Genomic DNA, 17,500 nt, shown 5'->3' on the forward strand with positions numbered 1-17,500 from the left:
CAGAGACATAGATAGATGTATGTCTCTGATGTGGTGAGTTGGAATTTCTTGATGAATTATATAGGCTTTTACAAAATTAAGAGACCGGGGGAGGGGGGCCGGGGCTGCCTTGTCTATGTCATGACCTGTTTGTAAGCCAGCAGATATTAACAGAATGGTATTATTCGTACCCACCTTTTCTTGAAATCTCGTGAATCCATCCCATGTTTTCAATGCCAAATTGTGTTTAATTATATGTCCGTGCAGCTAGTATGTCAATGTTGACGTAAAAATATTTACTTCTAAATGAGTGTGAATATCAACATCACTTTTCAATTATACGCAAATGAGTGCTTCAATGTGTTGACTAATGTCTATCGTCACGCATTAAGCCTCTCCAAACTGCCCGTCCCGGCGTCCTGTGCGCACCAGCAGCCGAAAACACGTTGCCTACAAGAAATTCACGGAGGGGCTCACACCACCCACTAAACCTGCCAAAGCGGGCTCCGGGACGTAGGCTACTACATATCCGTTATTATGCGTGCCGTCGAAACTGTTTTCAGAAAATGTTCTGACAAATCTGTAACTTAACAAATGTCATACGAAGTCAATGTAGCCGATATGACCAGAAGTCGGCATCACTTTGAGATGAGGGCTCCAAATAAGGTCAGGGGTCCCCACGCCCTACTAGAGCGTCCCAGGACTGACCCCCACTGTGAATTTGTAGACGGTCCATGGACCCCCTCAGCGGAGTTTGAGACGGTCCCAACTACATCCTCATCCACTTCATCCTCCTTTCCGATGTTGTTCCCGACCCCCCCCCCCCCCCCCCTTCTCCATCATCCCCCATAATTTTCTAGTACGTGTTTTCGGCTTCAAGTGCGTATAGGACGCAGAGACGCGCAGTTTGGGGAGCCCTGCAAGGTCATGTGTCGGTGATCAGGATATGAACCTCCTGGTCTTCGTACCCTCTGAAGTTCAACTGAGGGGGTCCAAGGACCCCAAAAGGTAAGGCGGGGGTCCCGGGACCCTCTAGGCGGAGCGTGGGGAGCCCTGTGTATTGTCGTTATAAATGAAGGTACGTGACTGTATTGTCACATGCACACTAACGTTTATGTCAATATTTTAATGTCTTCATCAATCTGCAAGTCGACATGTTCGTATCCACCCTATCGTGAATGCCAAAGTATTCAACAGGCCTGATTCAAGCGTGAGATATCCCAGCAGGTGAGGACTCAGGAGCAGTCACAGTGCTTTGCTTGTTCATGGACAGATCGATACGAATGTAATGAGACACCAGTGAATCCTTTCTCGTTACACGTAATGGAACATCAGCTCGTTTCCCCTGATGTAATAAGTCATGCCATCGTAACCTCCGACGGCAACATCCACATTTAGCTGCGAGAAATTCTTCTTCCTGAAAGCAATGTTGCGTACTGCAGTCTCCGATGACTGTAAACTCTGCAGTGTACTAAATGCCATTGCACGGTGGAGTGTCCACTGACATTTTAGAGAACCCTGACAGACAGCTGTGCCCTGGCTAGATATTAATGGTAAGTACTATTACAGTGTTTTTGATTCCAGCTTTGGTCCTTTCTACCTGTGATGTAAAATCACTGCAACATACTATGAGGGTCCAACTGGGAGATTTGATTCTACCAATTCTACCAATACCAGCAGTTTGGTCCACCCTGAGTCTAGAGTCAGTCTAAGTCAGTTGGACCCGGCTCAGGTCGGGGGTTCTGTCATGTCCTGCTGATGAAACCTGAACAGATTGACATTTGGAGGATTCGGTCTCCTCCATCTCCCAAACCTACCTGTCGAGCTCTTTATTTTGGTCCAATAAATTCGTAATGGCTCTGTTGGAGTTAGAGGGGTGGGTAGTGTGTAACGCCATGAATGTTATTGCTTGCACACTTGAACCGACTAGTACTAACCAGCAGTTGTCCTCGCAAAGGTAAGTCGTTCTCTCTCTGTCTGTCTCTCTGTCTGTGTCTCTGTCTGTCTCTCTGTCTGTCTCTCTGTCTGTGTCTCTGTCTGTGTCTCTGTCTGTCTCTCTGTCTGTGTCTCTCTTCTCGTTTTCTCCTTAACTCTGCCTTCTAGAAAGCAGTTTTACAAAAGTGAGTCCACCCCCACCCCCCTCCTCTTCTTTTGTCGTTTCCCCTGTCTACAACCTCTCTCACGGCCCTCCTATATCCAATAACGTGCCCACTGCTGGAGGTAATCCCCATAAAATAGATCCGGCAGGAGGAACTGGCTTCGATAAGAGATGATCCCCTCGAGTCATGGCCGGGTCACTTCAAACAACGGCGCCTAACGTAAACCAAACAGCAATCTAGCGCAACAGCAAACTGCAAACAATAATCTATCTTTCCTTGTCAACTGCAAATTTGTTCTGTCCACTGCGCCATAAACTGGCTGTGTCCACTTTCTTTGCTGCGTGCACGCTCAGGATGTTGAGGGGGCCGGGTTGGCGAGTCGGATTCTGTGTGGGGGAGTGTTTCGCTGTTCTGCGCATACACGTATATACATTGTTTGCAATGTCAAAAAGAGCGCAGACAATTTGCATGGCGAATCTAGTCTATGCATCAAGATTCTAGTATTTTCAAAGCTACGGAATATTATCATTTGGATAAATGTCGGCGTATTGGATTGTTGCAATTAGTCGCCGTTCTGTGCATATATATACGTGCACATTGTCTGCAATGTCAAAACGCAGCGCAAATATTAAAGGCACGCTAGCTTCTCGTGTAAACACTTCGGCTCACCATCTCTGATCTGGCCAGGCTGTTACATGAGATGAGACCATCCCTCTGATCTGGCCAGGCTGTTACATGAGATGAGACCATCCCTCTGATCTGGCCAGGCTGTTACATGAGATGAGACCATCCCTCTGATCTGGCCAGGCTGTTACATGAGATGAGACCATCCCTCTGATCTGGCCAGGCTGTTACATGAGATGAGACCATCCCTCTGATCTGGCCAGGCTGTTACATGAGATGAGACCATCCCTCTGATCTGGCCAGGCTGTTACATGAGATGAGACCATCCCTCTGATCTGGCCAGGCTGTTACATGAGATGAGACCATCCCTCTGATCTGGCCAGGCTGTTACATGAGATGAGACCATCCCTCTGATCTGGCCAGGCTGTTACATGAGATGAGACCATCCCTCTGATCTGGCCAGGCTGTTACATGAGATGAGACCATCCCTCTGATCTGGCCAGGCTGTTACATGAGATGAGACCATCCCTCTGATCTGGCCAGGCTGTTACATGAGATGAGACCATCCCTCTGATCTGGCCAGGCTGTTACATGAGATGAGACCATCCCTCTGATCTGGCCAGGCTGTTACATGAGATGAGACCATCCCTCTGATCTGGCCAGGCTGTTACATGAGATGAGACCATCCCTCTGATCTGGCCAGGCTGTTACATGAGATGAGACCATCCCTCTGATCTGGCCAGGCTGTTACTTGAGATGAGACCATCCCTCTGATCTGGCCAGGCTGTTACATGAGATGAGACCATCCCTCTGATCTGGCCAGGCTGTTACATGAGATGAGACCATCCCTCTGATCTGGCCAGGCTGTTACATGAGATGAGACCATCCCTCTGATCTGGCCAGGCTGTTACATGAGATGAGACCATCCTCCTACTTGGTCACATACCAACAATGAAATGCCTGGGTGCTCTCTGGGGATAGAGGGATTTTCTTTTTGATAAATGTATCTGGTGGAAGCAACTAGTGTCTTTTTACGAACCTTATTCATTGAACAATTCCAACTCAAAACAGCAAGGAGTCAGGGTGTTGCTTTTTGGTATGTGACAAAGTGAAGGGATGGTGTTTTACCATCTAAAAGCTTGGCCAGATCTGAGATGGTGAGCCAAACGGTTTTCACAGAAAGGACTGCATCTTTTAGGTGGCGCATCTTGTCTTTACATCGAGATTTGAGCATTTTAGCAGCTTAATACAATAATTTGTAAAGATGCTAGGAGTTCAAGCACTGGATTGGAGAAATTATCTGCTGTTCTCTCCATACATTTACACACGTTCTGCAATTTGACACAGAGCAGATATTTTACGTGGCAAATCTGATCTTTACAATTTAAGTATTGTTATAGCTGTCATGATCTGTAATTAGAAGTGTTCTGTCTCATTATTACATATATCTTTTTTGTCGTGTTTATTGCAATTTTTATTTATTTTATTCATGTAACCCTAGGGGTTTTTTGAAATAAATATTGACTTGACTTGACTTGTAAAGATGTTTGGGGTTGGCGCGTCGCCGATAGGGGGAGACGGAGTTATTCGCCGTTCTGCACAGACATGCGCACATTGTTTGCAATATCAAAACACAGAGCAGACGATTACATGCATTGCAAATCTAGTCTTTACATGCAGATTCCAGTATTGTTCTAGCTGAACAGTTTTGTCCTTATGATTTATAAAGATGTTTGGGGCTGGCGTATTGCCGATTGAGGGAGTTGTATGCTGTTCTATGTATTTATGTACACACTGCTGAAAATGAATATAAAAACAAAGCGCAGACATTTATATGCATTGAGATTCTACTCGTTATATCCCAATTTCAATTTTCATTATTTTCTTTATGAAGCTGATCCGTCCTTAGATTCGCAAGGATGTTGGGAGCTGACGCGTTGGATTCTATGAGTTATATCATGGCGAGTTGTGTCTTTACAGCAAGATTCCATTAATTGCTTTGAAATTATGATTGGAAACGTTGTCAGGAAGGGGGAGGGGATGCCTGGGTTGTGACAGTTATTTACGCTTTGTCTACTATACAATGTACACACTGACACAGTTTGCAAGGCTACAGCACGACAAATCTAGCCTTTGAATCCTCATTCTTATGTTTCATAGCTAAACACTTATACATGTATTTCTATGACCCAGAGAAGATGTTTTGGCGTTCACCCTATATACGTACGATGTGTCAGGGAACACCTCCGCCCGGAGGGGTTTTTCGGCCAGTGCAGCAAACAGAAAGAGGGAAACTTTTCTCGGGCTCGCGCGGCAGCAAGCACTGTGTCTCTATACTGCGTTGGCGAGTTGCCGGAGTTGGTGCTGTTGTTTGCTCATCTGTGCATATACGTGTACACACTGAATGTAATATCAAAACACGGCGCATATGTGTACATGCCGAATACAGTGAGTATGTCCAGACAGAGTCCTGTCGTTTTGTAGCTTAACTCACTTTATCCCAGCTATGTAAGAATTTGGGGGGACGGCGCGTTGGATTTGCGCTGTTATTGGCCGTTGTTTGCAGACAGGTAGGCTATACACAGTTTGCATATTGTTTGCAATGTGAAAACACGACTTTGGAAACTTCATGTCGAATCTGCCTTCCAAAACACCAGACACTATAAGATGTTTGATGGGTTGTTGACAGACCAGCTTTTTTGTCGGTCCGAGGGGGAGCATATCGTCTTTTGTTTCATATTTATTGATCGCTTCGGCCTTGGTCAATAAATATGAAACAAAAGTCGATATGCCCCCCCGAGGACCGACAAAAAAAGCTGGTCTGTCAACAAACCATCAAACATCGTTTTTGTCATCATTTTGGTAGTGAGAAAATAAGTGCACAATCAAGCCAGGGAGCCATGCTTTGAAACACGGGTTCCGTTCTGATAACCACACGAGTCCCGGTTTGATAACCACTGGCAATCAAAGCTGGCGTGTGAAAGCAACTTTCTGTGTTTTTGAGTTCATTAAATGTTGGGATGAATATGTCAGGTTTGAGGATGCACAGTTCTGTAGGTTCATCTCGGTATTCCACTCCCTCGGCTTTCTGTTGTAAATATTAAGCTGAGTGATCGAATGTGGAAGCTACGTTTGGTCAAAGGTCACAGAAGATTTGCGTCGTGCAGCGAAGGAAAGAATCGCGATCTTGTTTCCGACTCAGTACCTCTTTGTCTTTCATTAGACCTGTCATTCTGCTTGCTCGGTTTTGTTAGATGTTTGCATATCTTGTTGCTATTTTCTTTGCTTTTATTATTGTTTCTTATTAATTTGTGCTTCGTTTATCGATACAACGTCTTGTGCACAGGTCAAAATGTGTGTGTCAGGGGTCGTTTTACTTGAACTTGACGTTCGTGTTTCTCCGAACGTCTGTGTATCGAAACACAGATACACGCATTCCATGACTCTGTAAGAAGACAAAACATATCGCTAGGTTTCATTTGTTTTTGATGAATGTATGACCTTTCATGAAGTAGTTTTGATTTTTGTTTACTTTTGCCAGTTTGCCAGTTCGTTTTTGGAACTTTGCAAAGCAGTGTCGTGTCGTCTGTTTAGGTCTGGGGAAACTGAACACCAATGAAAAGAGCCGAAGAATCCCCGACCGTTTCTATTGGGTTTGCTTTTGATTATCCATGTATAACCTGCTTCCTGCAACTATGGTATCCGGGGATTTATTGCCTGGGGAACATGAAATTTATTTCCCAGGTGCTTGTGAATGAAAACTCGTGAAAATGATGACAAATTTCGTTATTTTGTAGCTATGCGCTGTATGCTCCTTGTGTTGTTATTGTGTCGTTCCAGTTAGGGAACGAATCAGTCACACACCATAATTTTCTACTTTCGTCAAAGGGGCTCAATTTAACTCTGACAAAAAATAGCAGCGTTTACTGATTGAGCTGCTATCTCAGTCATGATTTATGGAACAAAAACATACGAGGTTTATTCTGTACAATAATAATGTTTCTGTTCGTAAAGCTCGAAACCACAAGCATATGACGAGACACCTGCTCATTTCACGACAGTGTGCATCGGTGGTAAGTGCTTGTACTAAGGTTTTTGTGAACCCTATGTAGACAAGCACACGCTGGCACATTGTCAAGCAGGTACACGTAATTTAGCATTGTAAATTTAATAGTTACACACACACACACACACACACACATCATGACACACACACACACACACATACACATAACACACACACACATACACAAAACACACACACACAAAACACACACACACACACACACACACACACACACACACACACACACACACACACACACACACACACACACACAACACACACACACACACACAACACACACTCACACAACACACACAGAGATGACGACACAGACACTGAGACACAAACGGATCCCTCACAGGACTCCGCGCCAAGGCGGTACACACAGACGAACAGAAAAACGTCGTGAGAAGAATGCGCGCAACTCACCCACGAGGGCTTTGTGGTAGGCTTTGGCACAGGTCAGTATTTGACGCACAGCTGGGTTGAACTGCTCTGCCAGATTCTGTGCAACATCAAACAGTACAACACTGTCACTTTTTTGTCTCCACCGTGAAATATGTATCTGCACTTTGACAGGAGTAGACATGCATGAGTGCTGGTTGATGGCCATGAGAGAGAGAGAGAGAGAGAGAGAGAGAGAGAGAGAGAGAGAGAGAGAGAGAGAGAGAGAGAGAGAGAGAGAGAGGAGGGAGAGAGACTCGGAGAGAGAGAGAGAGAGAGAGAGAGAGAGAGAGAGAGAGGAGGGAGAGAGAGGAGGAGAGAGAGAGAGAGAGAGAGAGAGAGAGAGAGAGAGAGAGGAGGGAGAGAGAGAGAGAGAGAGAGACTCGGAGAGAGAGAGAGAGAGAGAGAGAGAGAGAGAGAGAGAGAGAGAGAGAGAGAGAGAGAGATAGAGAGAGAGAGAAGTCTGAAGTCTGAATGTTTTAATGAGTAGGCCTTGGGCCCTTTTCGTGGAGATAAGCACATCTCAAGCACCAGCATACAAATGCACATAGTAAACAAAACGGATGTCGGATTGAAAGTGATGATTTCATAAGAGAATTTAAGCACCGGATTGGGCGGAAGTTGTGTCTCAGTAATGAAATTGTTTGTCGATGTTAACAATTGATATTAGACGGATGTTCATGAGGTGTTTTCTTTCTTTGTGATCTCTCTGTATATAATTATGTCTCTGTATATAGTTATGACTATTTCTTTTTTGGATGATTGCGATTCATCACATGTTGATGTTTCTGCAACTATTTGTGTGTTCACTGTCTTTATGACAGTCATGACAAATACTTTTCTATTGATTTTTATACTTTGATCTTGTACATTTCCTTATGTTGTTTTATTCTGGCATGTTCCAGGTGTGAGGTGTGAGGTGTGAGGTGCGAGGCGTGAGGTGTGAGGTGTGAGGCGTGAGGTGTGAGGCGTGAGGTGTGAGGTGTGAAGTGTGAGGTGTGAGGTGTGAGGCGTGAGGCGTGAGGTGATGAATAAACCCTTGCACACTCTATGCTGATGTTCGAGTTTTCCTTCCCCTTGTTACAAATGTATCAAATATTCTACATACGTGAGAGAGACACTCGTGAGATAATAATCATTCAAATCACACGTGTATATCATGTAAATGAGGTCATGTCAAGCAAGTCTGGCAGGGACCTGTTTTTCCACTGCTTCTGATGCCAAAGTCACCGAGACAAACGTCATTATAGAAAAACAAATTGCGCTCGCTAATACCCTCGATGAATTTTTAGAACTAACACGTCACGCCACACTTTCAGAGTGACGTTTCTTTGCTTTGAAGTAATAGATTGCACGAGGCTTTAGAAGAGATCGAGGTTCCAAAACAAGCGTCTTCAATTTAGCTGCCTCGACCTCGACTGCAGGACATTTTCAGTCAAATACACGTAAGTACAGTATATAGGATAAACAGAATACTACATGGCTTGCTGTTTCGTACCAGATTTACACTCGTTGCTTTTTCAAATAGTGAACAGCTTGCTTTCGCTCGCAGTTCAATAGTTTAAAAACCAACTCGTGTAAATCTGGTACGACACAGCAAGCCATGTAGTAGGCCTACTCTCTATTTAGTTTATGGAACGTTTAATTTTAGACATTAATATGTTCCTTTTGTTTATAATTAAACGTTCCACGAACTATGTATCCTTTCTTGTTCTTCTATCTGTAAGTATTGTAGTCAAGTTAAATGAAGTCCAATGCAAGTAGGTGACAAACAGAAAAGCGGAGAGATGGGCAGACAAAAAGATATAAAGGGAAAAACGGACCTGAAGAGACACTGACAACAAGAGGGAAGACTGAGAGAAACTCTTTTTCTTCTTCGTCTCCTGCGTTCATGGGATGAACCCCCCACGTTTGTACGTGTTTGGTCGTTTTTACACAACCATTTAGGCAGCCATACGCCGCTTTCGGGTATTTTCGTGTTTTTATAACCCATCGAACTCTGACAATGATTACAGGATCTTTTCCGTGCGCACTTTGTCTTGTGCTTGCGTGTACACACGAAGGGGGATAAGGCACTAGCAGGTCTGCACATCAGTTGACCTGGCAGATCGGAAGCCTTAGCCCACCATGCGCGGCCGGGATTCGAACACGCGACCCTCCGCATGGGAGGCCGGTGTCTTAGGCCACTGGGCCATTACGCCCGTTACAGAAACTAGTCAAGTTCCTTTACACCCACTCGACAACTAAACTGTTATTTTAATGGGGGCGGGGGGAGAGAGAGACAGAGACAGAGACAGAGAGAGAGCGAGAGGCTCGGACAGACAGACAAACAAACAGACGGAGACATAGACAGAGGGAGGAGGGAACAGAGGGAGGGTGGTGACGGGAAGGGGGCCGGGGGGGGGGGGGGGGGGGGCAGAGACTAAGACAAAAAGAGCGACTGAGAGAAAAACAAGACGGTAAAATGATAACAGGAGCGGAGTCAAAGAAAGCACAAGCAGAACACAGAAATGAGAGAGAGAGGGCGGGCGAATTGTGCGTGTTGGGGATGGGGGGGGGGGGGGGGGGGGTAAAGGGACAGGGTGAAGAAGCGAAGACAAAGGGACAGAGACACAGAGAGAGTGACAACGAAAACTAGAGCCGTCTTTGCTTTCTGCCTTCACGGAAAACTGACGTGTTTGTCTCTGAGTGTTTGCTCCCCAGTTCGATGAATACCACATCGACAGCTCCTCCGCTGCCAGTGGTCAGCTCGCGTCACCAGCCACCGGACCGCCACAGGCACGCGAAAAAGTAATAATTCTCATCTTTTTTGTTTTAACTAACTATCTGATTTTATTCGATTTTTTTTTGTTTTTGTTGGTCGTAGGTGAATTTCCGACCTTTTGGTCTAGTTTCATTTCCATGCAGGAAGTTGTTGAGAGAAAAAATATATAGATAATAGCTAATGTCACGTAAAGTTCATCAACGCTGGAAACTACAAAAGCCAAGTCAGTCGTGAACAGAAGAATTCATGTCCTCTTTGTTTTGTTTTGTTTTTCAGTGTCACGCTGTGATTGCTTCGTTCAATCAAGGAATTGGGAAACAGTGTCCTCGACTTTTACACTCATGTATAGTCTGCTACGTACGTCTTGATCTCACAAACAGTCAAACAGTCAAACAGTTTATTTACCAAATGCAAAGCACAGGATTTTGTTATGGTGTATGCATCCAAACTTCACACTCCTTCCACACGCATATTATATCATAATAAATATGTACAGATAAAGTGTTCAATTTCACTGGGCCTATTTACATGTGTACACCAACCAGACAGTTCAAAACGGACTGGTTGTTCTTTTAGCACCAATTTGACAGGAGTAATCACAGGTTACATGGATAAAGATAAATGAATTCCCTAAAATCATATCTAAAAATATAGTCATCAATATAATAAATCCGAGTACATGCTAACACAGTTATTCAAAGGACACAACCCTTACATAAAGGAAACTCTAACAAGTCGCGTAAGGCGAAATTACTACATTTAGTCAAGCTGTGGAACTCACAGAATGAAACTGAACGCACTGCATTTTTTCACAATGACCGTAGTCCGCCGCTTGTGCATAACGGAGTGAAACTGACGAGCCTGTTCAGCGCGGTAGTGGTTTCGCTGTGCTGCATAGCACGCTTTTCTGTACCTCTCTTCGTTTGAACTTTCTGAGCGTGTTTTTAATCCAAACATATCATATCTATATGTTTTTGGAATCAGGAACCGACAAGGAATAAGATGAAATTGTTTTTAAATCGATTTCGGAAATTTAATTTTGATCATAATTTTTATATTTTTAATTTTCAGAGCTTGTTTTTAATCCAAATATAACATATTTATATGTTTTTGGAATCAGGAAATGATGTAGAATAAGATGAACGTAAATTGGATCGTTTTATATAAAAAAAATTATTACAATTTTCAGATTTTTAATGACCAAAGTCATTAATTAATTTTTAAGCCACCAAGCTGAAATGCAATGCCGAAGTCCGGCCTTCGTCGAAGATTGCTTTACAAAAATTTCAATCAATTTGATTGAAAAATGAGGGTGTGACAGTGCCGCCTCAACTTTTACAAAAAGCCGGATATGACGTCATCAAAAGTATTTCTCGAAAAAAGGAAAAAAACATCTGGGGATATCATTCCCAGGAACTCTCATGTCAAATTTCATAAAGATCGGTCCAGTAGTTTGGTCTGAATCGTTCTACACACACACACGCACAGACAGACAGACAGACACGCACACACACACACACACACACACACACACATACACCACGACCCTCGTCTCGATTCCCCCTCTATGTTAAAACATTTAGTCAAAACTTGACTGAATGTAATAACATCGACTTGAAACAAAAAATCAACAAAGCAAAACAACAACATAACGATCAAAAGACCCGCCTTATCTTTGATCATCGGAGTTCACAAACGAAACTGTCGCTAGGTGGTGGGCTGAATTAATTGCTGAATTACATTCCAGCACAAGACTGGAACACCATCACGTTCTGTTGGTATGCGATCGTAGTAAAAAGACACATTCCTTCCCGTTTGGTGAATCACTTGGGATCTGCACAGGCTTTAAAGTGAGACAAAAGTATCCTTCCATTTGAAGTCATACTAAAAATCAACAGCCTAGCCGCTTTTTGTGTAAATTGGAGATTTTGTTGTTGAATTGATTTCGTAACGGGCACTCACGTCGATTTAAAAAAATGAAATCAAGCAAAACATCCCACTCTGCACACAAAACATCCCACTCTGCACACAAAACATCCCACTCTGCACACAAAACATCCCACTCTGCATACAAAACATCCAACTCTGCACACAAAACATCCCACTCTGCACACAAAACATCCCACTCTGCACACAAAACATCCCACTCTGCACACAAAACATCCCACTCTGCACACAAAACATCCCACTCTGCACACAAAACATTCCACTCTGCAACACAAAACATCCAACTCTGCACACAAAACATCCAACTCTGCACACAAAACATCCAACTCTGCACACAAAACATCCCACTCTGCACACAAAACATCCCACTCTGCACACAAAACATCCCACTCTGCACACAAAACATCCCACTCTGCACACAAAACATCCCACTCTGCACACAAAACATCCCACTCTGCACACAAAACATCCAACTCTGCACACAAAACATCCCACTCTGCACACAAAACATCCCACTCTGCACACAAAACATCCAACTCTGCACACAAAACATCCCACTCTGCATACAAAACATCCAACTCTGCACACAAAACATCCAACTCTGCACATAAAACATCCCACTCTGCACACAAAACATCCCACTCTGCACACAAAACATCCAACTCTGCACACAAAACATCCCACTCTGCATACAAAACATCCAACTCTGCACACAAAACATCCAACTCTGCACACAAAACATCCCACTCTGCATACAAAACATCCCACTCTGCACACAAAACATCCCACTCTGCACACAAAACATCCCACTCTGCACACAAAACATCCCGCTCTGCACACAAAACATTCCACTCTGCACACAAAACATCCCACTCTGCACACAAAACATCCCACTCTGCACACAAAACATCCCGCTCTGCACATAAAACATCCCACTCTGCATACAAAACATCCCACTCTGCACACAAAACATCCAACTCTGCACACAAAACATCCCACTCTGCACACAAAACATCCCACTCTGCACACAAAACATCCCACTCTGCACATAAAACATCCCACTCTGCACATAAAACATTCCACTCTGCACACAAAACATCCCACTCTGCACACAAAACATCCCGCTCTGCACACAAAACATTCCACTCTGCACACAAAACATCCCACTCTGCACACAAAACATCCCACTCTGCACACAAAACATCCCACTCTGCACACAAAACATCCCACTCTGCACACAAAACATCCCACTCTGCACACAAAACATCCCACTCTGCACACAAAACATCCCACTCTGCACACAAAACATCCCACTCTGCAACACAAAACATTCCACTCTGCAACACAAAACATTCCACTCTGCACACAAAACAGCCATGCTGTTGACTTTAAGTGTTTGTCCAAGTGGATGAGTGCTGCTATCACGTGTAAAAGCCTGTACAAGTGGATGAGTGCTGCTATCACGTGTAAAAGCCTGTCCAAGTGGATGAGTGCTGCTATCACGTGTAAAAGCCTGTACAAGTGGATGAGTGCTGCTATCACGTGTAAAAGCCTGTCCAAGTGGATGAGTGCTGCTATCACGTGTAAAAGCCTGTACAAGTGGATGAGTGCTGCTATCACGTGTAAAAGCCTGTATAAGTGGATGAGTGCTGCTATCACGTGTAAAAGCCTGTACAAGTGGATGAGTGCTGCTATCACGTGTAAAAGCCTGTACAAGTGGATGAGTGCTGCTATCACGTGTAAAAGCCTGTACAAGTGGATGAGTGCTGCTATCACGTGTAAAAGCCTGTACAAGTGGATGAGTGCTGCTATCACGTGTAAAAGCCCGTACAAGTGGATGAGTGCTGCTATCACGTGTAAAAGCCCGTACAAGTGGATGAGTGCTGCTATCACGTGTAAAAGCCCGTACAAGTGGATGAGTGCTGCTATCACGTGTAAAAGCCCGTACAAGTGGATGAGTGCTGCTATCACGTGTACAAGCCTGTCCAAGTGGATGAGTGCTGCTATCACGTGTAAAAGCCTGTACAAGGGGATGAGTGCTGCCATCACGTGTAAAAGCCTGTCCAAGTGGATGAGTGCTGCCATCACGTGTAAAAGCCTGTACAAGTGGATGAGTGCTGCTATCACGTGTAAAAGCCTGTACAAGTGGATGAGTGCTGCTATCACGTGTAAAAGCCTGTCCAAGTGGATGAGTGCTGCTATCACGTGTAAAAGCCTGTACAAGTGGATGAGTGCTGCTATCACGTGTACAAGCCTGTACAAGTGGATGAGTGCTGCTATCACGTGTAAAAGCCTGTACAAGTGGATGAGTGCTGCTATCACGTGTAAAAGCCTGTACAAGTGGATGAGTGCTGCTATCACGTGTAAAAGCCTGTACAAGTGGATGAGTGCTGCCATCACGTGTAAAAGCCTGAACAAGTGCGCGGTGGTTTACAAGATCGTTCACACACATATGGGCGTATCTTTGAGGTGGCACTGACATGTAAAAGCCTGTACAAGTGCGCGGTGGTTTACAAGATAGTTCACACACAGATCAGATGGGCGTATCTTTGAGGTGGCACTGCAGCCGTCGATTCACACAGTAATGTGGTCAGTGGCACGCACCATTACTACTGCTCACTTTGTCTTAAAAGTCGCAAAAAGGAATCAGTTTACGTGTGCCTTGAACAGATGGGATTTATGAACAAAAGCAGTGATTGTTTATGCATGTGTGATCGATTGGATTGTTTATTTTGGCATGTGTACTCAGACGTTCCTTTTCCAACCTTAGGAGTGTGTGTTACGGAAATAAGGGTTCGTGGAATCTGTTATTATGACTCGCTGATATTATTTCGTCAGGAAAGGTAGAAACATTGTTGTTGTTGTTGTTGTTGTTGTTGTTGTTGTTGTTGTTGTTGTTTAATCACCTTTGGCATTATCATTTCAAACAAAGTTTCAAGTGTCGTCGTATTTCGCGATCAGATATATTTTTCATTTTGATTTGGGTCACTTTTAGCATGCTTTAATATCTTTGTATGAATAGGCCGGCATAGCGGTTTCAAGTGGATGTACCAAGCACTTTAAGTTACAACTGTTACACAAATGTAAATCTGAAACAAACACCAAAGCACGCCAGTTACTGATGAACCAAGTAACCATGGAAACATAAATGTCAGCAAAGGATTGATTTTCGTGCTTCATTTTACGCCTCTGACACCGCACCCGCCCAGAAACAATCCATGCATGCAAAATGTATACTACTCAGTAATTAAGGAACGAGCCAAATATGCAACAGGTATTGTGCATACATACATGTAGCTTACAAAAGCTTGAGAACATTCGCCAAGTAGCCTACATTTTCTCATATATTTTCAAACGCTCAACCAGAGAGAAAAGAAAACAAAACGAGACATTACCTGCATCAAGGTTTTTTTTTATTTTTTTTATTTTATTTTATTTTTTTTAACATATATCGATTCCACTTACACAGCCTTTAACGTGTCCACCCGACTTACCCGATAAATGTTCTCCGTCACTCTGTGTACATCGTCAGAACTGTTCATGTTGGCAGCCGGGTAAAAATCCTCAAAACATGCACCAAACACTTCAACTCAGCTGTGAAAAATCAACCGCCACCTTTTGAGCCCCAAAACAGTTGGTATTGTCGTGTTGAAGTCGAAGAAAGGCACAGAAAATGCAGAAAGGAAGAAAAAGAAGAGTTCATCCAACACGCCCCAAAAGACACACACGCGAGGACAGCATAGCTGCAGCTATCGGCAAGAGCAGAGCATCCTTGCTTGTAGGGCGTTGTTTTCTCTGTTTGCGACGTCCGTCTGATTTCTCCCAGCCTCTGCGACGCGCCGCGCGATCCTAGCCACACTGATTTCTGTTGCTGACGTTTACCTGGCCGCCGGGCTTACCTGCCTTCCATTCTGCCGCCTCTGCTCTTCGCTTTGCTCTTGTCAACACGGTGAAAAACTGTCGTCTGCTTTCTGTTCGATCACCGGCCTTTGTCATGCAGGGTTGTGTCCCTTGTCAGTGATGATTGTTCCACATCAGTTGCTGATGACTGTTCTGCAGGTTGTGTCGATAGAAAATAACACCCCACTGAGTTTGGATTTTTATCAGAGATTCATTTTCCGGTTATGTTGATCGGATAAAATTTTTTATCAGAGACTCTTTTTCCGGTTATGCTGATCGGATATCCTGCTGTTTTCAGTGGAGTAATCAAGAATCAAACAACTGATGATAATGTTCATAACCCGAACGAGCGTTTCGATATGACTTTGTGTGAAGTGATGGTCCTTGTCCTGGATTAGTCGCACCGATCTAGGGATTAATCCATAGTGAAATTGGACTATGATGTATAATATAACTATTGATATTTCTTCTGTCTTTGGACAAGTGCTTTAAATGTAAATCCTGAGCTGCGAGCAGAAACCAGAAATCAGTGACCGGTGGTCGTCAGTCTCTGTTTGGATTAGTCCAAAGCCAATTAGGATAAAACTGGAATACCACCAGTTCGTGAAATCAAATTCCGTGAATGGTCATACGGTGTGTGTGTGTGTGTGTGTGTGTGTGTGTGTGTGTGTGTGTGTGTGTGTGTGTGTGTTTCACTACTGTGTGTGTGTGTGTGTGTGTGTGTGTGTGTGTGAATGTGTGTGTGTGTGTGTGTGTGTGTGAATGTGTGTGTGTGTGTGTTTGTGAAGGTGTGTGTTTTTGTGTTTGTGCGCGTGCGTGCGTCTATCTATCTGTCTGTCTGTTTGTATGTATGTCTGTCTGTGTACTGAGCAGCCCTGCCTTCCGGATTTCAGACGTGACTTCATCGTGTCCCTTATCAGGTTTGTTGAACAGACCTTCATGTCTCTCCCAGGCTTACAGATACTCGTCTTATCTCTAGCGAGTTACGACCCTGACTAATCGTCAAAAAAAGAAGAATCTGCTTGGCTAGATAAAATTAAAAAAAGTTGTAGGCTTACTCCAAAACAGGGTTTCCGATAACCTGATTGGTAAAGTCATTAGACACCCAGGTAAGACAATCACAGGCTTTGGAATCCATTTTCAGCTTGAATACGACAAATACTTACTCTGTTGAGTGTCCGCTCTGTACGAAGCCTACACAATGTATTTCATCATGCATTACAGCAACAGTTGAATGAACCACGTTTTAAAGGATAATTCAGTTTTTTATACCGTGTCATAAGATCAACAGTATATTGCAACACCACGGTGTAAGTGAACAAACACACACACACACACACACACACACACACACACACACACACACACACACACACACAACCACACACACACACACACACACACACCACACACACACATACACACACCCAACAAAACACACACACGCACACACACACACACACACACACACACACACACACACACACACACACACACACACACACTCACTCACACACGCGCTTTTTCCACGTAGGGTAGTATGCACTCTGTGTCTGTGCATCTTACTGTATGTTTGTCGTGTTTGTAATTACATCGTTCTGTTTATGAGCTTCACATAGAAAACTCAAAGTTATACTGTCAATGTTCGTTGCATCTTTATTTTGAAAAGGAGAGAAA

The 17,500-nt window shown here is 43.9% G+C and overlaps 1 protein-coding gene across 2 annotated transcripts in view; it reads right to left on the reverse strand.

Moving 5' to 3' along the window:
* LOC138958026 (BAR/IMD domain-containing adapter protein 2-like) overlaps nucleotides 1–15,981 on the reverse strand; it is a 53,353-nt gene extending 37,372 nt beyond the window's left edge. Inside the window, exons 1-2 of one of the 2 annotated variants that reach the window (XM_070329056.1) lie at nucleotides 15,418–15,981; nucleotides 7,198–7,273 (exon numbers count right to left, since the gene is read on the reverse strand). In XM_070329056.1, the coding sequence (XP_070185157.1) occupies nucleotides 7,198–7,273; nucleotides 15,418–15,465 (124 nt within the window). In that variant the 5' untranslated portion in view covers nucleotides 15,466–15,981. The remainder of the gene's footprint in view (nucleotides 1–7,197; nucleotides 7,274–15,417) is intronic. The other variant, XM_070329057.1, reaches the window with a different exon arrangement.
* Nucleotides 15,982–17,500: the final 1,519 nt, after the last annotated feature.

The sequence above is a fragment of the Littorina saxatilis genome, linkage group LG2, assembly GCF_037325665.1.
Source record: "Littorina saxatilis isolate snail1 linkage group LG2, US_GU_Lsax_2.0, whole genome shotgun sequence".
In the NCBI taxonomy this organism is placed as follows: domain Eukaryota; kingdom Metazoa; phylum Mollusca; class Gastropoda; order Littorinimorpha; family Littorinidae; genus Littorina; species Littorina saxatilis.